The following is a 27,401-nucleotide window of genomic DNA, read 5'->3' on the forward strand; positions in this document are numbered from 1 at the left end:
AGCAAAGAAGGGAAAGCAGAAAGGTGGAAGGAGTATATAGAGGGTCTATACAAGGGCGATGTACTTGAGGACAATATTATGGAAATGGAAGAGGATGTAGATGAAGATGAAATGGGAGATAAGATCCTGCGTGAAGAGTTTGACAGAGCACTGAAAGACCTGAGTCGAAACAAGGCCCCCGGAGTAGACAACATTCCATTGGAACTACTGACGGCCTTGGGAAAACCAGTCCTGACAAAACTCTACCATCTGGTGAGCAAGATGTATGAGACAGGCGAAATACCCTCAGACTTCAAGAAGAATATAATAATTCCAATCCCAAAGAAAGCTGGTGTTGACAGATGTGAAAATTACCAAACTATCAATTTAATAAGCCCCAGTGCAAAATACTAACATGAGTTCTTTACAGACGAATGGAAAAACTAGTAAAGAAACCAGATGGCAGTTATAACAATCAAGGGACGTGAAAGGGAAGCAGTGGTTGGGAAGGGAGTGAGACAGGGTTGTAGCCTCTCCCCGATGTTATTCAATCTGTATATTGAGCAAGCACTAACGGAAACAAAAGAAAAATTTGGAGTAGGTATTAAAATCCATGGAGAAGAAATAAAAACTTTGAGGTTCGCCGATGACATTGTAATTCTGTCTGAGACAGCAAAGGACTTGGAAGAGCAGTTGAATGGAATGGACAGTGTCTTGAGAGGAGTATATAAGATGAACATCAACAAAAGCAAAACAGGGATAATGGAATGTAGTCGAATTAAGTCGGGTGATGCTGAGGGAATTAGATTAGGAAATGTGACACTTAAAGTAGTAAAGGAGTTTTGCTATTTGGGGAGCAAAATAACTGATGATGGTCGAAGTAGAGAGGATATAAAATGTAGACTGGCAATGGCAAGGAAAGCGTTTCTGAAGAAGAGAAATTTGTTAACATCGAGTATAGATTTAAATGTCAGGATGTCTTTTCTGAAAGTATTTGTATGGAGTGTAGCCATGTATGGAAGTGAAACATGGACGATAAATAGTTTGGACAAGAAGAGAATAGAAGCTTTCGAAATGTGGTGCTACAGAAGAATGCTGAAGATTAGATGGGTAGATCGCATAACTAATAAGGAAGTATTGAATAGAATTGGGGAGAAGAGAAGTTTGTGGCACAACTTGACCAGAAGAAGGGATCGGTTGGTAGGACATGTTCTGAGGCATCAAGGGATTACCAGTTTAGTATTGGAGGGCAGCGTGGAGGGTAAAAACCGTAGAGGGAGACCAAGAGATGACTACACTAAGCAGATTCAGAAGGATGTAAGTTGCAGTAGGTACTGGGAGGAGAAGAAGCTTGCACAGGATAGAGTAGCATGGAGAGTTGCATCAAACCAGTCTCAGGACTGTAGACCACAACAACAACAAGTAGTTCAGGTGTGTTTAGATGTAGCTGCGACTTGGATTTTACATGCCACTGCTGGACTTTACTGTGTGGCTGTGGACTTTACTGTGTATAATAATAATAATAATAATAATAACAATAACAATAACAATAACAATAGTGTCATGCTGGTAAGTATTTATGAAATATAAAAGATGAAATGATTGCTTTCATCTCTATTTGTGTCGATGAAAGTTCATACATAATGAAGTTGAGCAAAAGAGCATGGCTAAGCTATAATAAAGCAACAGAAGACAGATACTTAGATTATTAGAAAAAAAAAAAAACTTCCTTTTGCAGGTGTGGTTGGAGAAACAAATTGAGTTGTAATTTGGTAAAATAGTAGTAGTTTTTAGATGAGGTGAAAGTGTATTGCTCGGAATATATGTTCAGCATGAGAGCCATTGAGCAGTAATGATGATTATTTATAGCTGTGGCAATTTGATATTCACAAAAAAATTAAATCCTTGTATACAAATTATGAAAAACATTGTAAGAGAGCAACTAATAAGTTTTTACTTGGATTATGGTTCATTACTCATTCCTTTAAATATTAAATGGTGCTACTATTTAGCTGTAGGTGTTCCATCCTTTGTCTAATTGCATTCCGCTTAACAATTTTTGTGCAAAGGGTTTCTTCTCTCAATTGATTTTTGTAGTGTTTCATCACACTTAAGGGCACAGGAGACCCCTTATTATAATATATCTTGCACAGTATGATAACTCAGAATGACCAAGTGAGTCAGCACAGGTCTAATTCCATTTGTTAGAATGATAAATAATAGCTTGGAATATATACTGATGTCTTCTTAGGTAATATTTCCCACCAGTTTAATTATTTCTGCATCAGTTACTAGCGGTAGAAACAGAAAATACAAAATAAAGCTGATGTTGAACGCAAGAAGATACCATTCTTTCACTTACTATAATTTAGAATAAAGTAGTTTACATTTGCACTGTAGTTGGTGAAGGTGGATTGGTATAGATCTGGCAAGCTGGCATTAAATGGACTAGGAAGGAATCTACGCAGCTGGTTTGGAAAGGATCAGATTAGATGAGTAAAAATACACATTTCGATGTACAAAAAAAAATTTTTTTTTTAGATGTCCAGGACAAAGTCAGAACATGCTGTGTTCTATTTGAGGAGTCTTTGAAATATGTATGAGAAGTTTCTTAGGGTCACTTTCCTTGTAGTTGATGGTTGCTTTTTGAGCATCAGTAATTTCCACTTCAAAGGCTTCTTCAGTTTTTATGAAAACAGTCATTAGTGTCAAACTAGATTAGGTGAGATTTATCACTAAATTTTTTGGTAGAAACTGACTGACGAGCTACGAGGTGTGCACTGGAGCATCATCAAGCTGTGAAACTGCTCTTGCTTTGCTAAAAGTTGGTTAGCATGCATTTGACTCTTTCGAGATGGTCTTTTTAGTACTTGCCAATAATGGACTATGCTTACAGCATAATTTTTCTGTAAATTTTTGTATGACAGGCAAAGAATGCCATGATCATGATGTCTTGGTTGAGTTTACATCACACCTTTGTTGACTTTTATTTGTGCAGAATTTGTTCACTGGTATTGTGTTTTGTGGATGGATTGGACACAAAGCACTATGTTTCGTAAACAGTGATGTTACCCTTTAGCAACATGGATTACCCTCTTTCACACAGTGAAATTTACACTTGTATTAAGCCACAGTTTTTTATGTTCATGCAAGAGGGATGCAGTACATATTTTTCACACAATTTTCACTTCCTCAGAAGTGTCATACAAAATAGTGTCAACAGTTTTGCTGGTCCTCAGCTCCCATGCTACCATTTCACTTGCCAGATATTGGCTCTGCACAAAAAGATCCTGCAGCACTTGATTGCCCACATTACTATTGAAGTGTTATCAATTTCTTGGGTCTCCATCCAACAACTTTCACCCCTCGTAAACAGGTATTGCATGTGTCCTCTGTATAACTTCACGTTTTCGATCTGGTGTTTGCACACTGGAAGTAATTCTTGATTGGCTGTTGTGTGACTGTGACAGACGTGACATCCAGCAATAGCAAGTGTCCTTTACCTCTCTCAACAAACTCAGACTCCAGAAAAGATAAGTGGTATTCTGCAAGACCTCCATTATCTAGTATTTACAAGCACTTATCTATGCTACTATATCAAGACAAGATGACATTTACCAAAAACCTCAAAGAATTTGTGACTGATTAGCTTTGTTTATATTTGACATGATAAGCTAATAAATATTCTGATGAAATCAGCTGTGTGTCTTTTTGATACATATAGTATTAAAATATGTAATATATAAAGGGGAAATGTTGTCAACAAAAATCTCAAATTTCTGTGGTGATTTACCTCAGATTTTTACATGATATTCTAATTTTTTAAAGTATAAATAGGGTGAATTACCTAAAACTTAAACCACAAATATTGTGTATGGAAAGTGCTATTGACGTATAGCTTTCACAAGCTGCATTTGTAGTCAGGGACTTGTATTGTTTGCCAATAAACAGATTGTAATAATACTTAGACGGTATAAAAAAATATACCGTCTAAGTATTATTACAATCTGTTTATTGGCTAACAATACAAGTCCCTGACTACATACTTTTTTTTTTAAATGGACCAATGTCTCCTGACATTAACTAACTAAAAGTAGGCTAAATTAGTGTTGCAGGATTCTAGTGTGAGTTGTTTACAAGATATTGTATTTTAAAAAGTACCCATATTGACACCTGTACGATACCAGTGGTAGCACAAGCTAAAAAACAGCATATGTGCATACACTAGTTTTATGGATCCTGATCGCTAACAAGACAGTTGACCATCTTAGGTTGTGTTCAAAATGACCACGCTTCCAGTCTGGTGTGGAATGACGGCTGCACACATGTTAGCATTTCAGTGATGTCCAAGCAGGCTGCAATAATACATTATTGCATATTATCAGGTATAGTTGTTATGTGCTTGTAGACATCATGTTTCAGCTTTTCCCACAGACAGAAGTCCACAGGTGTCAAATATGGGGAATGGGCCAGCCATGGTACAGGTCCTCTGTGTCCAATCCAACAATTTGGAAACAGAAGGAAATTTTCACTCTGCAGCGGAGTGTGTGCAGATAAGGAACTTCCTTCCAGATTAAAACTTTGTGACAGACCGAGACTCAAACTCGAGACCTTTTGCAGGCAAGTGCTGTACCGTCTGAGCTACCCAAGCATGGCTCATGCCTGTCCTCACAGCTTCACTTCGGCCAGTACCTTGTCTCCTACCTTTCAAACTTCATAGATGCTCTCCTGTGAACCTTGCAGAACTTGCATCCCTGGAAGAAAGGATATCACAGAGACATGGCTTAGCCACAGCCTGGAGGATGTTTCCAGAAGGAAATTTTCACTCACAGAGCACTGAAAGACGTGAGTCGAAACAAGGACCCGGGAGTAGATAACATTCCATTAGAACTATTGACAGCCTTGGGAGAGCCAGTCCTGACAAAACTCTACCATCTGGTGAGCAAGAAGTATGAGACAGGCAAAATACCTTCAGCCTTCAATAAGAAAATAATAATTCCAATCCCAAAGAAAGCAGGTGTTGGCAGATGTGAAAATTACGAAACTATCAGTTTAATAAGTCACGGCTGCAAAATATTAATGCGAATTCTTTACAGACGAATGGAAAAACTAGTAGAAGCCGACCTCGGGGAAGATCAGTTTGGATTCCATAGAAATATTGGAACACGTGAGGCAATACTGACCCTACGACTTATCTTGGAAGCTAGATTAAGGAAAGGCAAACCTACATTTCTAGCATTTGTAGACTTAGAGAAAGCTTTTGACAATGTTGACTGGAATACTCTCTTTCAGATTCTGAAGGTGGCAGGGGTAAAATACAGGGAGCGAAAGGCTATTTACAATTTGTACAGAAACCAAATGGCAGTTATATGAGTCGAGGGGCATGAAAGGGAAGCAGTGGTTGGGAAGGGAGTGAGACAAGGTTGTAGCCTCTCCCCGATGTTATTCAATCTGTATATTGAGCAAGCAGTGAAGGAAACAGAAGAAAAATTCGGAGTTGGTATCAAAATCCATGGATTTGAAATAGAAACCTTGAGGTTCGCCGATGACATTGTAATTTTGTCAGAGACAGCAAAGGACCTGGAAGAGCAGTTGAACGGAATGGATAGCGTCTTGAAAGGAGGGTATAAGATGAACATCAAGAAAATCAAAATGAGGGTAATGGAATGCAGTCGAATTAAGTTGGGAGATGCAGAGGATATTAAATTAGGAAATGAGACACTTAAAATAGTAAAGGAGTTTTGCTATTTGGGGAGCAAAATAACTGATGATGGTCGAAGTAGACAAGATATAAAATGTAGACTGCCAATGGCAAGGAAAGCGTTACTGGAGAAGAGAAATTTGTTAACATCAAGTATCGATTTAAGTGTCAGAAAGGCGTTTCTGAAAGTATTTGTATGGAGTGTAGCCATGTATGGAAGTGAAACATGGGCAATAACTAGTTTGGACAAGAAGAGAATAGAAGCTTTCGAAATGTGGTGCTACAGAAGAATGCTGAAGATTAGATGGGTAGATCATATAACTAATGAGGAGGTATTGAATAGGATTGGGGAGAAGAGAAGTTTGTGGCACAACTTGACTAGAAGAAGGGATCGGTTGGTAGGACATGTTCTGAGGCATAAAGGGATCACCAATTTAGTACTGGAGGGCAGTGTGTAGCGTAAAAATCATAGAGGGAGACCGAGAGATGAATACACCAAGCAGATTCAGAAGGATGTAGGTTGCAGTAGGTACTGGGAGGTGAAGCAGCTTGCACAGGATAGAGTAGCATGGAGAGCTGCATCAGACCAGTCTCAGGACTGAGGACCACAACAACAACGACACTGGAAGGTTAGGATGAAGCAACTCCTGAACATGGGTAATTTTGAATGGATAACAATACTGAAAGTTTCCTATAATTTTATGCGCCATGCTCATAGTCATGTACAACATTTGCACAATGCTCTGTGCATTGCATGTTTGCACAGCATCACTCGAGCTGTCCTCCAGTTCTGTAGTGACATCTTTTACTGACATTAGATCAGTTGTTTTACTCTCTCTGCCACAGTGCATCTCAAATGAAACCCTGTCTTTTCAAATTTCGTAACCACCATTTTCCTTTTTTTTTTAATGTCCGTGTCCGGAACTATTGCAGAGCTATTGGCACACAGCCACTGTTCTTGTAAAAGAGCATTACCAGCAGTGCGCAATTCTACATTGAGGCAGTCATGCCAAGTATCTCAGACTCAACCTGATAAACAGCCTTGGTACCTGTATTTTTTATTTTGCATATTCTAGTAGAAAATTTTTTTTTTTTTTTGTTTCCATAACGTTTTTCCCCTTCTTCAATAATATTCCATTCAAATGTGAAGTCTCTCTGAACAGTGGTTCGGCGTTTACAACATTTGGAAACTGGAACTTTAATTACAATCACCCAGTATTTGTTGCATAGTGAATGTGTAGCAAACCAATGGAGGCAGTGACAAGAGTACACTGCATCACGCAGCTCTAGAATTCAATAATTTACACATGGAATATTCAAGTTCAGAAACCATGTAAAAAATAATGTTACAGTATTCAGAATTCTTTTGGAGTAACTTCTAGTTCACATTGACAGTTAAAATTCTGCATAAGTATTTTCAGTAAAATTAACTAACAGTGGGGAAAAAATAAAAACTGGTTTCTACATGACCATTATCTTGTGAGAATACATCAAGGTTTAATATGCTTTCAGGATCTGATTTCTATTTCCATTGAAAATATTTTGGATGCCTGTGCTTATCAGGTGAGAAAATATTTTGGATGTCTGTGCTTCACAGGTGATGCTTTTTTAAAAAAAAAAAAAAAAAAAAAGAGAGAGAGAGAGAGAGAGAGAGAGAGAGAGAGAGAGAGAGAGAGAAGAAGAAGAAGAAGAAGAAGAAGAAGAAAATGAAAACAGATGTATTTATTTATCGTATGATAACAGGGGGAATGTGTTTATACACAGATACATGCAATTTAAAGTCCATGGCAGGTTCATAGCTCTAAATAAGTCCAGGCTTGAGATCCAGTAAGGAGCTCCTACAGACAACTCATGAAGGCTCCCTGTTGTCCCTTTGAATGCTCTTAGGGAACATTCAAATATTATACAAAGTACTGTTTGCTGCTCCTCGTCAGTCACATTCAGAAGAGGAGTGCCATCGTCACTGGTGCAGCAATGCTCTATGTGTGTCCTGATCACTTTTTATCTGATTCAGTATGCACTTTTGCCATATGGGTAGGTGAAACATACTGGTCACTTCCAGGGAGTTTTCATAAGTTGGTGATGGTTTCAGGAAAGATTGCTCCTGCCATTGATCGTCCCAGACTTCTTGCATGTTGGAGTTACTGTCCTGCAGGCTGTTTGTTGTGCACCATGATGGTTATCCATACCTCAGTCACTGGGATTCTAATGGTGAAATTTCTGAATGAATTGGTAATTGTGGGTCATTTAATATTCTTGTCCATATGTTCAACAGTGATTGTGGTGATCTTATGCATGGTGGTGGAATGTTTCTAAGGAGCAGTAGCAAGTGCTTGTTTGTGTGTCGAATACACCCTGTGATGAGGGAGATTGATTTATTGATTGATTGAGATGTGTGTCAATTATTTTAGTGTGAGCACTGTTTAGCCAGGTGGAACAGCATTCTACGACTGAGTATGAAAGAGCAAAATCTGATGTTCTGAGGACTGTTGCAGTGGCAACCCAAATAGTTCCTGTTAACTTCTGGAGCATATTGTTTTGAGTTTTGATCTTCGTTACCACATTCTGGAGATAGATCTTACATGTCAAAGACCTGTCTAGGGTCACACCTAAGTATTTTGGAGAAAAACAGATCTTATTCATTCAAACAGTCACTTGAGCTTAATAATGTCTTTTCTTAAAGGCAGTTTCACAACAGGTTTGCAAAATCCACTTAGATTGCACCTACTTTTGAATTAGCAGCACAGTATTACTAGAAACTCGCCTCGGAGATATTGCCTGACTTTTAAGTTGCTTGTATGAGTAGTAGTCATAAAGTTTAAATTTTCACTTTGAAAAATCAAACAGCGATCATGAAACTTGATGGTGTTATTCCTTCTCTTCATATTCATCCTTCAATGGAACTCATTTTTTTCCCAATGACGGGTTGCTTAGTGGAGACATTTATTGTAGAACCCTGCATTTTGTCTCTGCAGGAAATGTTCCACCTCAAAAATCACCACCTCATTCTGCCCATGCTCTTCACACAATGGTTTTTCATCCGAAGAAGGATGAAGTTGCTGGGTACCATGAGAGGTGAATAGCAGCATGTGTGACTGTGTCTTGTACTAAATGAGCTGGGTCATTGTGGTGGAGCAAATCACCCACTTGGACAGCTTCCTATGTGGCATGGTCCTAACAGCCTTTCCAGTTGTCCCTGCAGAGTGATGTACTTTTCTGTTTATGGTGCAAATTATTCACCCTAACAGCAGAATGAAAGGAACAAAAGAAAAACTGGCATGGCAGTAACTATCCAAATTCACTATTTTGAATTTCTCACCCAAGGATTTATAGGTATCTATTCTTGTGTAATATGTGAACACTACATTTCATTTGTCTGCCTAAATGTTGTTATAGTTCTGTGTACCAACACATACTTTTGAAAAGAAAAAAGAGAAATCTCTATTGAATTGCAGAAAGTAATTAATGTGGTGATGAACATGCCAGAACACGCATATAACTGTGGAAAATTTTTTGATCTTTTCTACCTTTCTTACAGCCAGTGCCACTCCTTTCTTCATCAGTGAAGCTGGAGCCGCTCAAGGTGGATTTGGATGCAACTCTACCAGAAATTAGTCCAAACTATAGGCCATTGCCTCATCCAACTCTTGATGCAATGCCACATAAAAAAATAAAAGTCTTGTCAGAAGAAGAAGAACTTGCTCAATTAATGTCCCAAAAGAACCAGAGGTATTGTTTTCAGTTTTCATTTAGAATTTGTAAAGCTGATATGGATATACAGGGCTGTTTATTGCTTCCAAACTAGTAAAGATATAAACACAATTAAAATGTTTCTGGAAAGAGAAAAGTTAAATTTCTATGCATTCAGTGTGAGCTCCTTGTGTTAACAACAAATATCAAAACAGTGGCTCATTTCCTGCCACACACGAAGCATATGGTCTCTCGTTGTCGAATTCACAGCTTCAACAATGTGATGTCACAGACTTTCAGGAGGGGGAGGGGGGAGGGAGGGAGGGGCGATAAAAATTGTCTTTTGTGTAACCTCACTGATAATTTACAAGGTGTGAGGTCTGGAGACCTGGGAGGCCATTGCTGATGAAGCCCATCTTCTGCCCCTCCTCTTTCAATACATCACCCCGGAATAGTGTCATTCAGGTAACATCAGATGTGCTTAGAGATTAGAGAATTTCTGTAACACGTGGTAACATGTAGTGCTCACATTGAATGCATAAAAATTTGAACTTTTCTCTTTCCAGGAACATTTTAATTATGTTTTTATCTTTTGTAGTTTGGAAGCAGTAAATGTTGGATATCTGTTCTTCTATCTATATTTATGACATTATATTAGTACAGTGAAATAGGGTTACAGAGATTTATAAATTATAGGTGTACTGATGACTAACTTACATTCTGTTAACATTTGAGTGTCTTCCTCAAGTCGAAATTCAAAGAGGTTTATTTAATTTTGGATAGAATATTGTACTTATGACATTACATTTTGTGTGTGCTGCTGGCCATTCAAATTGCAACTCCAGGATGGTCTGCAAATAATGAAATTTTACTTACTGTGTGAATACAATGTAGTATCAACAATACATCATTAGATTTGTAAATAATTTGGGGGTCTACAGGGTGCAGACCTGCCACCACTAACAGCAGTAATAGCTTTAATCTTGTGGAGCATCAAGTTGAACTGAGCATGGATGACAGATATAGGTATCTCATTCCACACTTCTTCAATTCTGTGTAAGAGTTCATCAGTCCTAATGACTGGCGAGTGAGTAGTGGCGTGCCACACTCTCAGTAACCTAAGACAAAATATTTTCATTGGACGAGAGATCTGGAGAACATGTTAGGAGGGCAACAATTGAACAATAAAGTGTACCTGCATGGTCAAACGAACAGTGTGTTTGTTCGGTTGAGAGCTAGTCGTGAAGGCTCACAGAGAACCTGCATGGATTTGACCATGGCCCTCCTGAACCCATCAGTTCCATATTTGCAGGACAAGTGTGGGATCTTGATTAATGGGAGCAGCAGTTTTGCAGAAAGGAAAATCATAGTTTCTATTAGACCAAGCTCCTGCTGATTAGGCCAAGATCCTGCTGCTATCAAGTTCTATTAGACCAAGCTCCTGCTGATTAGGCCAAGATCCTGCTGCTATCAAGTTCTGGAGTCCTGGTAGATGTTTGTGCTTCTTACAGAGACATAACACAAACAAACAACATTGAAATGTAATTTCTGATTAAGAAACCTGCTACATAATTTCCCCTTTTATATGCAGAATGTACATGGTGTTAATTTTACACACTTCATGCGGCTGCTCTGAAGTTCTATGATTTGCATACCCAAGCATGTAGTGCAATTCTACATCTACATTTACATCTACATGATTGCTAATTCACAATTAAGTACCTGGCAGAGGGTTCATTGAACCACCTTCAAGCTATTTCTCTGCTGTTCCCCTTTCAAATAGTGCATAGGAAAAAACCGAGCACTTAAATCTTTCTGTGTGAGCTCTGATTTCTCATATTGTATTACAATGATCGTTCCTCCCTGTTTAGGTTGACACAACAAAATATTTTCACGCTCTTAGGAGAAAGTTGGTGATCGAAATTTTCATGAGAAGAACTTGCCAAAATGAAAAATGCCTTTATTTTAATGATTGCCAACCCATTTCACATATCATATCCGTGGTGCTCTTTCCCCTGTTCTGCAGTAGTACAAAATGAGCTGCCCATCTTTGAATTTTATCAGTGCCACATCAAACAGCAGTACTCCAGAAGACCTGTTGACTTTGTAAGTGTTGTGCCGATAAATCACTGTCTTTGGTTTGCTTTACCCATGCCAGTGTGATGTAATGTTGCATACTGTATTCATGGTGTTGCAAATTTAACAGCCAGCAGTGTATTAATTGTGCAGCAGTTTCTCTGGTAGTGAACAATTGTTTACTTTAGGGGATTATATTAAGAAAACCTGTAATTGATTACTTACTGCTAGTAGTGGGTTGATAAGCATGAAAGAGTTCAAATAAAGGAAAAAGGTATCATTTTAAGTACAGCTGTTATTTAAGAAAAGTGTGTTATCAAAGACCAAAATAAAATATTAATAACAAACAAAATTTTTTTTAAAAAAACTGGTGAGAAATGATAATCATTCCGTAGAATTGTGTAAGGAATTATGTGTTTTAATGGGATTTGTGAAGTAGAGGAAGAGTTTGAAATGAAAAATTTTGGATATTGGAGCATTCAGAGAATTCAATGATGTCTGTCTACACTGTCTTGTTGGGAGGGCATAACATTTCAGCTGGATAGTAAGATTTTGTAAATTACCATTCTATGCTCAATCTTATAACATTGTTGTTCTTTTGTTGATTAACCCTTTCGCGGCTGGAAGGCTGAGCGTCCTGCCTGCCTGGCCGGGTGACAGGGACGAGCGCACTGCGCGCCTGGCCGGCGGCGGCTGTCGCAGCCCTGTGGCCGCTGCAGGCTACGGCCGCCGCAGGCTTCCCGCGTGTTGCCGCGTGCACAGAACCACTGTTCAGCAGCGCCTTAAAAAACACTATACTCTGTATGGTCACTTTGGTTATAGTTTCTGATAACAACGAAAGAGAGCTTCGAAAATAGCCAACACTTTCAGTTATATGTTTATTATGGGCTGAAAAATGGTTGGTTTAGAAAAATGATAGGAACTTTTTTAATAGTAATTCCAAAATCCTCTAACTAGAGATTTACACCGTCGATGTATGTGCCTAAAACATATTAAAATTCCACTATCATCACATGAATGTATTTCAAGATATATAGTTTTAAATAGAGTTGTGCGTAGCGAAAACGCCCAAATCTCGAACAATATTCTTACTACGGTCTTAAATAGATAATAATTACAGAAATTTAAAACCTAATTTTGTCATGCAATCGGACTAAAAGTTAAACAAGGAATATATCTGCATAACTCATTTTGCGATAGGCCCTTGCCTTCGTTTGTAATTAAAACCTAAAGTCGATTCTCCACAGTAAGAAATTGGATAGTAAACGCCTACCTTCTTCTAGCTCGCTGTCTTCTTTTTCAGCCCGTCACGTTCAGTACGGTTTACTTTAATGGTTTCCCATCCTCATTTTCGACGCAGGCTTTGGACTGCCGCTGGCTGAGTTAAAAACCATTTTTTTTACTTTTATCTGCTTTTTTTTGTCCGCAGCTCGTGGTCTCGCGGTAGCGTTCTCGCTTCCCGAGCACGGGGTCCCGGGTTCGATTCCCGGCGGGGCCAGGGATTTTTCACCTGCCTCGTGATGACTGGGTGTTTGTGTCGTCTTCATCATCATCATCAATCATCCCCATTACGGTCGGAGGAAGGCAATGGCAAACCACCTCCACTAGGACCTTGCCTAGTATGGCGGCGCGGGTCTCCCGCGTCGCTCCCCTACGCTCGGTAAACGGAGTATGGGACTCATCATCATCATCTGCTTTTTATTTTTATTTTTTTATTTTTTACTTTTATCTATTTGAAACGTACAAAGTTACTAAAACGTGCTAATATTTCTTTAGCGTGTGGTAATTTTCGAAACATGGCACCATGCAGAGAGCCACATCGCACTTTTTGCATCTTATGCGTGTCATTTTTCGTTGTGAATGAGCAGTGCATACTACACAGCGTCTCTGGGGAATCTCCTTTTTCTCCGTTGCTACGAGGAACCCTGGATAATGTCCCTCTTTATTCTGCAGTCGGAAAGGGCTTTCTTCTTTGGTTGTCCGTGGGATCGCACTTTTACACGTTTGACTATGAAATCTGTCAAGCAATTGACGGATTAGCTCCAAGTGGTATTTCGCTAGTGGTATCTTCTGTTGCTTTTGTATTTCAAAAACAGTTTTTGCGTTCAGCACACACAAGTCAGTCAAATGAAAGAATACTTTCTTGTACCACTTCAGTGTCTTTCGGATGCACTGTACAGAAGATAATAGCATGTCTGTCTTATCCACTGCACCCATTGACTTATTATAGCTGACGACACAGGTGGGTTTCAATTTGTTTTGGCCTGTTCTATGTTCTTTCTTCTGTGTCTCCACAAACTCTGGTCCATTTACGGTCGAAAGCATCCACACTTCTTTCTTGTCCATCCATTTTAGTGCCATTAATGTTCCACAAGATTTGAACTGTACTTCCCCTTTTTTCAGCTTGTCTGGTAACGGTGGTAGATGTTTCCTGTATTTTCGTACTGTTCCGACGGCGTTTGTACATTTTTTGTGGAGCCATAGAAATAATTCTGGGCTCGAGTACCAATTGTCCAAATAAATGGTATGACCTTTGTTGAGGTATGGCAATAACAAACTCACAACAACATCGCCTGATTTTCCCCAATCAGAATTTCCAGATTCTATTTCCGTGGCAGCACCAGTGTAGATAATATAATCCAGAATATAATTCGTTTCTACGTCACAAAGGACGAAAATTTTAATGCCAAAACGACTACGTTTATTTGGTATGTACTGCTTGAATCGGAGCCTTCCCTTGAAAAGTAGCAAACTTTCGTCGATCACTAGGTTTTCAAAGGGTACTACTGCCTCGCGGAATTTATTTCTTGTGTGACCTACAATGAGACGTATCTTTACAAGAATATCTTGAGACGCGGTGGAATTGTCACAGAAGTGCAATAAACGCAGAATCAATTTGTACCGGTCCCTGGCCATTATGTTAGAAAATATTGGTGTCTGAAGCAAAGAATCTGTCGACCAATATTCATTCACTTCTAACTTTTTACTTCTAGGCATAAGCAGAGAACATGCTAGGAAACAATAAAATTCTGATGGCTCTATATGCTTCCAGCGTGCTAATCTACTGGGCACTGTCGTCATTTTTTCAGTAATAAATTTATAATAATTATTGATCTGTGTACAAATGGCAGAAACAAATTCCATGGACATGAAGTACAAAAAGAAATCTAAATGACTTGCTGACTCTTCGAAGTCCACCTTTAACCCGCTAAATGTGTTCACAAAACGGTGTCGTTTCGTCACAGGATGATTCTCCGTCCAGTCATACTTTCTTTTTCCTGACGAAGTTTCAATTACTCTATCTTCTTTTCCGTCTTCAGAGGAAGAATCTTCTGTTCGTGATACCGAGGATTCAGCAATAAGTCCAGGAGCATCCAACTCTTCATCGGAAGAAAGCTCCGAAGTATCACTACAATCTTCGTCACTGCTATTCATGAGGATATCCATGATTTCCTTGTCCGATAAACTGTGTCCCGACATGGCAAAGTCTACACACGCGAACGCTGTCGTCTCACCAGAAGCGAAAAACGGACTGGCCGATTGTTAGACTCGTAAGCAGAAAGTGTGCAGGGGAGGGGAAAACTAAAGTGCTTTCTCACTTTACAAAGAAGACCAGACAATGAAAGTGTTGTCTGAAAAGTGGACAACAGCCAGCAGCCGCTCTATTGTGAAAGTTTACCTGTTCCCGAGCCCGGGCGTATATGTATGCCATTAGCCGTCTGGTATTCCCGCCTGCCGGGCGTAGATGTATGCCCGTAGCCGCCTGGACTTCCCGCCGGCTGGGCATACATCTACGCCCGTAGCCGTCTGGTCTTCTAACTGCCGGGCATACATGTATGCCCGTAGCCGCGAAAGGGTTAAAAGCTAAAACTAATTCTCTCGTTTTGACAAATGTTCCTCTTTCACAAGATAACAGTTTCATTTGTGGCAATGCTGCATTAAAATTATTCACGAGTCGCGTGAAGCAGATAAGACTTGAGAATAGCGGAATGAATTGTAAAGTCTGAATGTGAAACTAACATATTGGAACTATGAAGTAAATTCTGTGTCTACTGTAGTTATAACTTCAAAGATGTAAGATTCAGAGATGGCAATGCTTAAGATTTATATAAAACAATTGATCATGTGGTGTGGGCAAAATATATAATAAGAAAAAGAAAAGTGATCAGAGGTCAGAGATGTATTGAAAAATCTGTCAAATCCTTCACATTCCAAGAAGCATAAAACTCACAGAATTGGACATAATTGTGGAATTATTGAACTTTGACATGATTAAAATTATTTTCTGGATTATAGTGTACATTTCACTATGGAATAGAAGTTTTGTATATAAAAAGTAGAGGAGAGGAACTGGCAGACCACAGTTTTGAGTCAGACTGTGAAGCTGTTCAAACAGCTCAGTTGGTTCAAAGTTGTGCCTGAAATGCAAAAATTGGGGCCTAATTTGATATGGCATACACTTTTTCTCTTTCAGGAAATTTAATTACTGAAACTCCCTGGCAGATTAAAACTGTGTGCCAGGCCAGGACTCAAACCTGGGACCTTTGCCTTTAATATTTTCAACATTTTGCAGCCCTGTCAGCAAATGTATAAACATTAATTTTAATTTAAAAAACCAACAGCCTCAGTTGCAGCTGATTAAAATTAACCTTTGCCTTTCCTGGTGCTCAACTGACTGAGCTATCCAAGTGTGACTCATGACCCATCCTCACAGCTTTACTTCTGCCAGAATCTTGGAAGATAGGAAATGAGATACAGATACAGATGGAGGTAAAGCAGTTCTTAACTGTAAGGGCAGGTAATGAGTTTGCGTGGAGAGCTCAGTTGGTAGAGCAGTGTGAAGACAAGGCCTCAGGTTCAACTCCCAGTCCATCATGAAGCTTTGATTTACCAGGATGTCTCAAGTCAGCATGTACTCCTCCTCAGTGTGGAAATTCATTGTGGAGTTTCATTATTATTACACCCTTCTCTAGACACACTTTACATCATACGCAGGCTTTGATGGCCAGTATTTGCATACCAGGTGATTTTTGTTTTTTGGGCTTTATAGTGTGGTGCAAGCTCAGTTTATCTGCCTAATTTTACATCTCTCGTACTCAGACCTCCAGATGTCAGACACTCAGATTGGTACCAAACACTGTATGTTGATAGAGTATCAACTAAAACTCCGATTTAATTCATACTATGTGCTGTTGTCCAGCAGAATGGGCATAAACATTAATTAAAAGTAACATCAGAACTACAGAGTACATGAAAAGCATAATTGGAACTAACGAACACATGTTGCATCCACAGGGAAGTTGGTAAAGTGTTAGATACTGATACTATGGGGCATGGGATCAAACACCAATGGTGACAAATTTGCTTCTGTATTATGCATGAAAGTGTTGCATGGGACAATGTGTTTATGACATTTAAAAGGACTGCTTAGAGTTGTACAGCAATCTTCTCTTGGCAGTCTGCTTTTGCTTCTTTTGTTTGAAAGTTGTAAGCCTATGGAGTCCATTTGTAATTTCACAAAATATACAAATAAAGAAACAGTTGCATCGCATGTATGAAAGTAATTGTAATAATAGTAATTATTATAATCATAATAAACGAAATAATAAGATCAATAATAAGTACATAACATTCAACTAACAAGGCGAAAGCAGACTGCCAAACGAACATTGCTACAAACTGCATAAAGTCCTTTTGCATCTCAGGAAAATGTTCTCCCATATAACAGTTTCATGTGTAAAAACACACACAAAAAAAAAAAATTGTCATCAGGGGGATTTGAACACACTATCACCTCACCCACATGAGATCAACAATATAATCACTCACAGATATGCTTTTCCTGTGCTCCATAGCTTTGGTGATACTTTTAATTGCCGTTTATACATGTTCTACTGTACAACAGCACACAGCATGAACTAAATCAGTGTTTTGGTTAATATTCTATCGACTTACAATATTTGGTAATGATTGAGTGTCTGACATCTACAGGTTTGGGTGTCAGTGCAAGAGACATCATCAGAGGCAATAAAGACACAGAAAGCAGGGGAAAGCAGTATCAGACTTAAACAAACTCGGCAAGCTGATTTGTATAAGGTAAACGTATCTACACGACTCTTTCCTACTACAAGCTCATGTTTGTGTGACTCTGTGACCATAGGCAACAGTCCTGTCATGTCACGAGCCAACTGCTGCATGGCTATGTATCAACAGTTCAGCTTGTTGAGCTTGATACTACTTTCTGAGTCTTCTGATGATGTGTCTGGCACTGAGAGACAAAGCATTAGGTAGGAAAATATACCTTGGACAGTGGCTTAAAGCCCATAAAATAAAATTCATCAAGGACACATGCTGTATCAATTGCCAGTTGTGTATTAATTTTCTCCCCCCACCATTGACGCCCAATCAAGAAACTTAAATTTCTAGAAGCTTGAGGCTTCTTGCCATAGTTTCTGTTTCTTTACCCCAACTTCATTGGTGTTTTCCAAGTATGATATTTAATTTGATATTATAACCATAATTAAGTAAGTTTTTGTACATTTTAATGGAATCTTGGAATGTTATTCTTTGATGCTTGGTCATGTACTCTGATCTATGACTGCGAATACCTTCTACAGCATTGTACTATATTTTTCGTGTCACTCGGTGAGATGCTTGTGTGGAGCGGACTTTGTTTCCAAGGGAAACCTTCATCAACATCTACATCTAGGTATATACTCCGCAAGGCACCATACGGTATGTGGTGGAGGGTACCTTGTACTGCTACCAGTCACGTCCTTTCCTGATCCACTCACAAATAGTGCGAGGGAAAAACAGCTGTCTATATTTCTCCATATGAGTCCTAATTTCTCTTATTTTATCTTTGTGGTCCTTAAGCAAAGTATGCACTGGCAGCAGTAGAATTGTTCTGCAGTCAACTTCAGATGCCAGATCTCAAAATGTTTTCAATACTGTTCTGCGAAAAGAACATTGTTTTCTGTACAGTGATTCCCAATTGAATTCTTGAAGCATGTCCATAATACTTATGAGTGGATTGATGTTACTAGTAACAAATCTAGTAGCCTACCTCCGAATTGCTATGATATCTTCTTTTAATCCAACCTGATGGGGATCCCAAACATCAGACCGGTAATCAAGAATCGGTTGCACTAGTGTTCTAAACTGAGGTGACGAGGGAGCGTAGTGCCATGGACTCAACAAGTCTGTGGAAGTCTCCTGCAGAAATATTGAGCCCTGCTGCCTCTATTGCCATCCATAATTCCCAAAGTGTTGCAAGTGCAGGATGTTGTGCAGCAACTGATTTCTCGATTATGTCCCATAAATGTTTGATGGGTTGCATGTCTGGCGATCTGGGTGGCCAAATCGTTCACTCAAACTCTGTCCAGAATTTTCAAATCAATCATGGACAATTGTGCCCCAGTGACATGACACTAGCGTTTGGAAACATGAAGACCACGAATGACTGCAAATGGTCTCCAAGTAGATCAACATAAGCATTTCCACTCCATGACCAGTTCAGTTGGAGCAGAGGACACCCAGTCCATTCCTTGTAAACACAGTCCACAGCATTATGGAGCCATCACCATGTTGCACAGTGCATTGTTGACAACTTGGGTCCATGGCTTCATGGACTCCAAGCCAAACATGAACTGTACCATCAGCTCTTACCAACTGAAATCAGAACTCATCTGACTAGACCACAGTTTTCCAGTCATTAGAGATCCAACCAATATGGTAACGAGCCCAGAAGGGGCAGTGCAGATTATGATGATGTGCTATTAACAAAGGAATTCACTTCTGTTGTCTGCTACCATTAATGCTAGATTTCATCACACTGTCCTAACGGATACATTTGTTATATGTCCCATCTTGTTTTCAGTGGTTATTTCATGCAGTGTTGATTGACAGCTCTATGCAAATGTCGCTAGTGTCATTCGTTACTTGAAGGCCATCAGCTACTGTGTTGTTACTGGTGACAGGTAATTCCTTAAATCTGATAGTCATCCCACACTCGACACTGTGGATCTTGAAATATTGAATTCCCTAACAGTTTCTAAAATGGAATGTACTCTGCATCTAGCTCCAACTACCATTCCTTGTTCAAAGTGTGTTAATTCTGTTGTGCAGTCATAATTATGTCAGACACATTTTCGCATGACTCACATGGATACAAATGACAGCTCTGCCAATGCACTGCCCTTTTGTACCTTGTTGTGTATGTGATACTGTCACCATCCATATATGTGCATATAGCTATCCTATGACTTTTGCCACCTCTGTGGGTATGTGGCCTTCTTTACAGATGAACCACATGTTCCTAAAATTCTCCAAATGAATCCGAGTTTACCATTTGCCTTCCCTACTACGATCCTTATGTGCCTGTTCCATATTACTTTGCAACATTACCCCTAGATATTTAATTGATATGACTGTGTCAAGCAGTACACTACTAATACTGTATTCTGGCCAGCTAGGTGCTTAAATATCAAGATGACTATGGATGTGGTCCTGCATGATGATAGTTATATGTACAGTTTCTATTGTTTTCTAGTAACATTCAAATTTTATCTTCACCTTGTGTTACAAATATACAAAGCATATAAACATGAGGAGCCAAGAGTGGATCGTATCAGGCAGACGATCTGCAGCTGCGTGATGTACATGTTATCAACATTTCGGAATATGTTTTGAATGTGGCTCTTTAAGTACATTCCTTACATTGCGGCTTCATGCTTTGAAGGTTAAGTACTTCATCTGTTTTCTTTTGTGAAGATTTGTACTTATAAAAATAGTGACAATGACAAGAATGTCCTGACATAACATGTTCCTTGTTTGCAGTTTACTTGGTAGCTTTTGTTCATTTATGATAGTATGATATTGAATCAGAAGACAATGAATTTGTCTAACAATGTAAACTGTACAAAAAACTTATTTTATTTTCACAGGACAAAGGTGTACTCTGGGCTGAAGAGTGGCAAAAGTTGGACTAAAGTGCCAACACTCTTTGATATTTGTGTTAGAGTTCTGCAGGAAAATATAGAGGGTAAGTGCAATTTTTAATAGTATGAAAAATTATAGGTAGTGACCTGAGAAACCACTTCAGAGCCAAGCTGTTAGGTAAAGTACTGTTGCTGCTATTGTGAGAAAAAAGGAAGTGTTCTTTTTGTGCACAATGTGAACAGTAATGAAAGATGTTAAAGATTGCATATGACCATCCAGGTGTAGGTTTTCATGGTTTCCATAAATCAGTTAAGGTGAATGACAAGGTGGTGCCTTTGAATAGGATGCTGTCATCTGATTTCTCTAAAGACATCAAAAGTGGAATGTTAAACCATTATTCTTCCTTTTTCCATTTATTTCAACAGTTTTGGTATTCTGAACTATTTGTTCCTGTCCACAGTTACTGTTCTGACTTTCTGAGGGGGAGAGAGAGAGAGAGAGAGAGAGAGAGAGAGAGAGAGAGAGAGAGAGAGAGAGTGATTGAGTGCATGCGTGCATGGACATACCTGCATACACTGAAAAAATTGCTCACCATTTTCTGCCAGACGTCTTGTTCTATTTACTTTTTTTGTATGGGAATAATCAGGAAGATCTAGGCACATGACTCATACCTTATTTATGTGTAGAATAGTCGCGACTACAATTTTCTCACCAATTATGGTGTTGAATACTGATTTTGACATACTGGAAACCTTTTAGTGTTCTAGGTACATTCCTGAACAATTTTCTGAACACGAAACATGTTTTATTTGCAGTGGTTACTGATTCATTTATATAGGTAGATACATTCCTTCCAATGAGCTACAGTGAGGAGGTTCTCAGCAATAAAGAACATATATAAAAAATTAAAAAAACAAATGAATGCATGATTTTTCTAAAGTGCCAGGAATTTCTACGCCCATGTATAAAAACATAACCGGTCAAAGGATTGATAAGTTTTATAGTTCCGAGGGAAGATATACAGTCGTTTAATAACACGGAAAAAATGTGTTTTCATCCGGGAGAAAGTGTATTTTTAACCGGGAAAAACTCGGGAATTTTTTTTCCTTGTCCATGTGTACACCCTGTGTTACATGGACTAACAGTTTCTGGGAAAGTGCCATGAAGGAAATGATTGAAATAAAAATTTGTAAAACCACCCTCAATAAAGATAGCGGCCTGCAGCTGAGCATAGTTTGAGACCCAGTCATTGGAAGGTTGAAGTGGGCACACAACAAAAGCATTACATTATGCACCAGTGATGTCACAGACGTCAGCACACCTATCTAAGGATGGCAGCAGCAATCATGAGACAGTCCTCACTTAACAATGGCTGTGGAGTACTCGGTTGTAAGCATGGGGATTTTAAACCACTTGATGTGGTTGGAAGAGCGAGAGAATCTTATCAACACATCTACAAAAGAAAAGATACGCAGATATTCCTGTCTCAGATCCTAAATGAATGATTCTCATATAAATCACAAATGTGAAAATATATTATCTTTTAAAACTTTTTCCCCCTTGGTCCTGTGTATAAAGATATTAACAGTGGGTGTTTTGGAATAATTAGCTTCCCTAGTTGAAAAGTTCACTGTATGAATTAAGTTGGATTATAATGCAGCATATTCGTAGTTGAAAAATTTTTAAGAAAATATATATTAAAATCACCGGCGACCAATGTTTTTAGCTTTTTTGTGTCTTTTAAGTATGTCAGTAGAGCTTTGAGTTGATTTACAAATGTATTAAAGTTTTCTGTAGGTGCCTAATATACACTAACCATTACAAAGGATTTTTTTTATGAAATTCTGCTTCAGTAGCACATGCTTCCAGGTGCTATTCGTAGAAAAATTTTGTTAGCATCTGTGTTCTTAAATGCATGACTATTCTAGGTGAACGTGGCAGCTCTACAGTTCTCTATTTCCATTCTACAGAAATGAGATACTAACCTAAATCCTGTGGCATTTAATATATCTGTACAATGGTGGTTAGATGTTCAAGAGGCAGATTATGTCAGATGGGTTTGATGACTCAGCTTAATTAGTGCATATAAGTTGTTCATTAATTTTACTTCTCAGTGTTCAAGGATTCTGATGCTGTAACAATACTATACAGAGAATGAAATATAAGTGGAAAAATATTCTGGTGATTTTTCTACAAACACAGATGTTAAAATTACTCTGTTTGGTTACTACTTCAGACTTCAAGGTCGTCAGCGCTGGTGTCCGACTGAAGCTGTGTTTGTGTTGCTGGTTAAAAATAGTCCATTTTCATAGAGTAAAATGATTCGTGAAGCATATTTTGTAATAAATTCATTCCTTTATGTATCCTTCATATAGGCAATTGAAGATTTCATGATCTGAGGCTTTGTTTTTATACTGTCACACAAACCCACATCATGCATGCATAGCAGACCACGTACTGTCAGTGGTAAACATTGTCTAATTTCAAGTAATACTCAGGATAAGTAGAGATTAAAGTTACATTTTTTGTGACACAAGTTAATTAACAGTTAAGTGGGTACTGAGTTAATTCTTTGAGTGAAAATAATTACCGTTTTATGTTACAACACGCACCTAGATTTTTGGACCTGTAGGCCCAATTTTTGAGGCTCATAAATTACAAAAACTTGTGTAATATAAAGTGCTTTAAGTGAAATAAAGTGTTTCATTGGTGTTGCAATGCATGATGAGTGTGGATGTTGCTGTAGGGTAGTCAAGCAGGGAGTGGTATGTGTGGATTGAGGTCTGGAAATCCACTGGGATGACAGAAGCTAAAAAAAAGAGAGAGAGAGAGAGAGAGAGAGAGAGAGAGAGAGAGAGAGAGACTCACTCATTGAACAAGAGACAAAACTTTGTGCCCTTTGGGCTGGATTAGTTACACAAAATTTGAACTACATGGGTTAAAGAGGAAAAAGATCCTGCTAAATGGGTAACAGTAACAAGTAATGGGCAAAATGGGAACAGCTCTTCAACTTAGTCTACATTTGATGTTACAGTATGTAATATGTTTGACTTGTTACGTGAAGTAGGAGGGGAAGTGTCTCATCCAGCTGTAGGTCACAGTAAGGTACATCAGACTTCTAGCAAAGAAACTCAGTGTAGACCAGTACCAAAAGAGAGTAGAAGAAAAGATTCTTGCTGCTTGGCAGTAGCCATGGGAGGGGTGTAGGCCAGATGGTACAGGACAAATTAGGAATAGTGTACCAGGTCATAAGTACTATGATGCCAAGTGCTAGTGTTTGCCAGGTGACCGAGGTCATAGGGAATTTGTGAAAAGGTTTTGAAAAAGAGGATTAGTTTATTATAGAAAGTGGAGCAGGGAACAGCCTGGCCAAAGACAGAGATTGTAAATTTAGAGCTGACCTGGATGAAATAGGAGTAGCAACTACACACACTTGTGGGAGTTTTGTGGAGATCCTACAGCACCATAATGAGCCTGAGTTAACACTGCTGTGAGCCATGTGATAGAGCTGGCTGTTCCTGACTGAAATGAAAAAGCACATGAGTGCAGTGCTTTTTGCTGCAATTGGAAGATGGGAATATCCTAGAAATGAAATACATCTGAATAGGAGAGGGAAAGGTAGGTTGGCTGAGCTTCTTGCACATAATGTACAGGGGACCATCATCACACAAAGCAGGATGCCTGTTGTTATGGTGTCAGAGAGAAACCTTTTTTTCCTTAGAATCGGGATTCAGGTACCATGTTTGAAAGAAGTAAAAATAACAGAAGAGCCCAACAAAATGATTAAGAATGCACAGAAAAGTAAGGTTAATTATTTCATCAAAATGTTAGGAGATCAAAATTTTAGAAGATTGAGTAATAAGGTGGAAGACGTTCTTGTGTGTTCGGAAAAATTAGAACGCTCTAAGAAGATAGACAGTGATCTGAGCACCACATAACCACAGCGGTTGGAAAGTTATATAAAAGGTTACACTCTAGCACTGGGGTGTTCAATCTGTGTGCGGCATGTAGCTCAAAGTCAGCTTCAATGTGACCCAAGAAGTGAGCATTTAACATACAATTGGTAAGAAAAGAAAATCTTTCCATAAAATTCTGTTAGATACATGCAGCACAAAGCAAGTATCAGTGTGGCCCAAGAAGTGAGCATCGAATACATGATTGTAAAGAAAAGAAAGAACTTTCCACGAAATTCTGTTAATGTAAAATTATGATAAATTGAATATTTTCAATCTGAAACTCTGAATTCTATTTAGTACAGTCCAAAAATACATGTCTTCTTCCAGTGTGACCCAGGTAGGCTAAAAGGTTGGATCCCCCTGCTCTAGCAGCTTACTCCTAATAATGAAAAAGCGGACTTGTTACATGTATTAAGACACAACACAAGTTCAAGAACATTGAGACAAGTAGATTTTGTAGTGATCAGCAGATAGAAGTGTGTGCTTGTGAATTAATACTGAAAACATTTCACTTTCAATTGTAACTGTATATTGGTCCCCAAAAGGAAATTTTGAACTTTTTTTTTTTTTGAGGATTCCAAATTCTTTACTGTGCTATCTGTCAGAAAGCAACAAGCAGTTAATAGTCTGTGGTGATTTCATTGTAGATTTTTGGAAGGAATATGGTAAGAAAACTGATCTGGAAACCTTACTTGGATCCTACAGTTTGATCTTGGTATTCAGCTTTCCAACACAGGTGGGTAAAGATAGTAGGACACTAATTGATAATATTTCGTTTGGAGAAGCTCAAAGCAAGAAAATAACTGTTAACCAAGCAGCAAATGCTTTCTCTCATCATGATGGACAGTTAGCTAGTATAAATAACGTAGTACCTTACAGCATGGATACTCCTCAGTGGAAATTTGTTAGAATAATTAATAACTCCAGGACAATTTTTTAAAGAATGGTTTACAAGAAATGACCTGGAATTAAATTTATAAGGAACCATATGGTAATATAAAATTTAATCTATTCTATGATAAATTCGTGTAATTTTCAAAAATAGCTTTGTGCATGAGCTAAAAAGGTAGGGATCACTAGAGGGATTAAAGTATCTTCTGAAGGGAAAAGAAAAGTGTATCTGTTGGAAAGAACAAGCATAGATTCTGCAGTAGTTGCACATTACAAAAATACTCAAAATTACTAAGAAAACTCATTAAAACTTAAGAAACATGTACATTATGTGAGGAATCAGTTACTTCAGCAACCGACATAAGGCCATATGGAATGTTGTCAAACAAGAGACAGGACTTCTGGCCAAGAACAGGGTAACATCTCTGCTGAATTAAATGGAAGGGCTACAAGTGATCACTCATAGGAAGCAAATGTGTTTACTAACTATTTCTTAAATATAGTAGAAAATATGGTGACAAAAAGTTGAAGAGAGAAATTAAAGGATTCTGTTGAAAATGCAACTCTCATAAAATTTGATCATATGAAGGTATCTCACACTTCTCCCTCTGAAATTAAGAAAATTATATATTCTCTCAAAAGTAAAGGCTCATCTGCATTTGATGATTTTTCTGAAGTTTTGTTCGCATATAATAAGCCCTGTCTTACCTGGATTATGTTGTGCACCACTAACTTAAGGCATTCTCCAACGAGGTTGATATACACCATTGTTAAACCCTTTTATAAGAAAGGTGATAAAAGAAGAGATGTCAATAACTACTGACATGTTTCACTGCTGAGAACATTTTCCAACATTTTTGATAGAGTGATGCATTCTAGAATAGTATTCCACTTGACCAACAATAATATCCTCAGTAATTCACAGTTGGATTTCAGAAGAGTTGCTCAACTGTGAATACCATTTACACATTAAATCAGAAAATTTTGCAAGCCTTAGGTAACAAAATAGAACCTTTGGTATTTTTGGTGACCTGTCTAACATGTTTGACTATGTGAATCACAATAGTCTAATAGATAAACTGAGGTTTTGCGGAATTAATTGATGGTATAGCCAACCAATGGATTATGTTGTTTCTAACCAAAAGGGTACTCAGTAATTCAACAAATGTAATTGAGAGAGATACTTCTCACTGGAGTGAAATTACATATGTGGCTTCCCCAAGGCTCATTGTTAGGTCCATCGTTGTTCCTCATATATGTAAATGATCTTCAGAGTAATATACAGCCAGCAGAATTAGTTCTTTTTATGAATGACACTAGTGCTGTAATCGATCCAAGCATACATACAGCATCAGAAAAAATGATAAACAATACTCTTAAAAGTGCCATTGATTGGTTTTCTGTAAATGGTCTCATTCTCAATTTTAAAAAGGCACAACATATTCAATTCTGCACATTTAGAGGTACTATACTAGTGATAAGTGTAACACATGGTGAGGAAATAATACATAGGATGGAAACTTCATAATGTTCAGGCGTCCATATTGATGAGAATTTAAACTGGAGAAAGCACATTTCGGAACACCCGAAAAATAAATAAATAAAAATAAAAAAGTTAGTTCAGTCTTATTTGCTCTTAGAATCATTGCAGATTGTGGAGAGAGTTAAATAAGTAAGTTGGCATCCTTTGCATATTTTCATTCAATAACCCAATTCTTTTGCTTCCGAAACAACTCTGCCATCCAAAGAAAGAGAGCATACATGATGTAGGAAAAAGTGAAAACATAATGCATATATAAACATAAGAAATTATACCTTGAAATGAATTATGATTAGTTATGATTTTCATTCTCTTTCTAAATTATTAAAAGTATTTTTATGGAATGCTCCTGGTGTTTAAAGTCACATGTACAAACTAGAGGTTGCAGAAATTTGCACATTATTCATTGTCCGGCAGATGAAATTGGTACTGATAAATTAAGTTTGAGTCTCTATTCAAATGTGGTGTGAACTGAACCAAGGCAGTTTTGTATAGGGATATGCTGCCATCTTCTTCTTATTAATATTTATTAAACTAAGAAGTAGTAAAGAAATTTATGTAAAAATAGAACCAGTATCAGACACAATGAACAATAGAAGGCTTGTATTCTAAGGGCACCTAAAAAGGC

General features: G+C 38.2%; 1 protein-coding gene across 2 annotated transcripts in view; it reads left to right on the forward strand.

Moving 5' to 3' along the window:
• Window positions 1-27,401, forward strand: part of LOC126334639 (transcription elongation factor B polypeptide 3) — a 156,730-nt gene that overhangs the window by 50,372 nt on the left and 78,957 nt on the right. For both annotated transcript variants that reach the window (XM_049997078.1, XM_049997079.1), the window contains exons 4-5: window positions 9,219-9,409; window positions 20,392-20,489. In XM_049997078.1, the coding sequence (XP_049853035.1) occupies window positions 9,219-9,409; window positions 20,392-20,489 (289 nt within the window). The remainder of the gene's footprint in view (window positions 1-9,218; window positions 9,410-20,391; window positions 20,490-27,401) is intronic.

This window comes from Schistocerca gregaria, chromosome 2 (assembly GCF_023897955.1).
Source record: "Schistocerca gregaria isolate iqSchGreg1 chromosome 2, iqSchGreg1.2, whole genome shotgun sequence".
In the NCBI taxonomy this organism is placed as follows: Eukaryota; Metazoa; Arthropoda; class Insecta; order Orthoptera; family Acrididae; genus Schistocerca; species Schistocerca gregaria.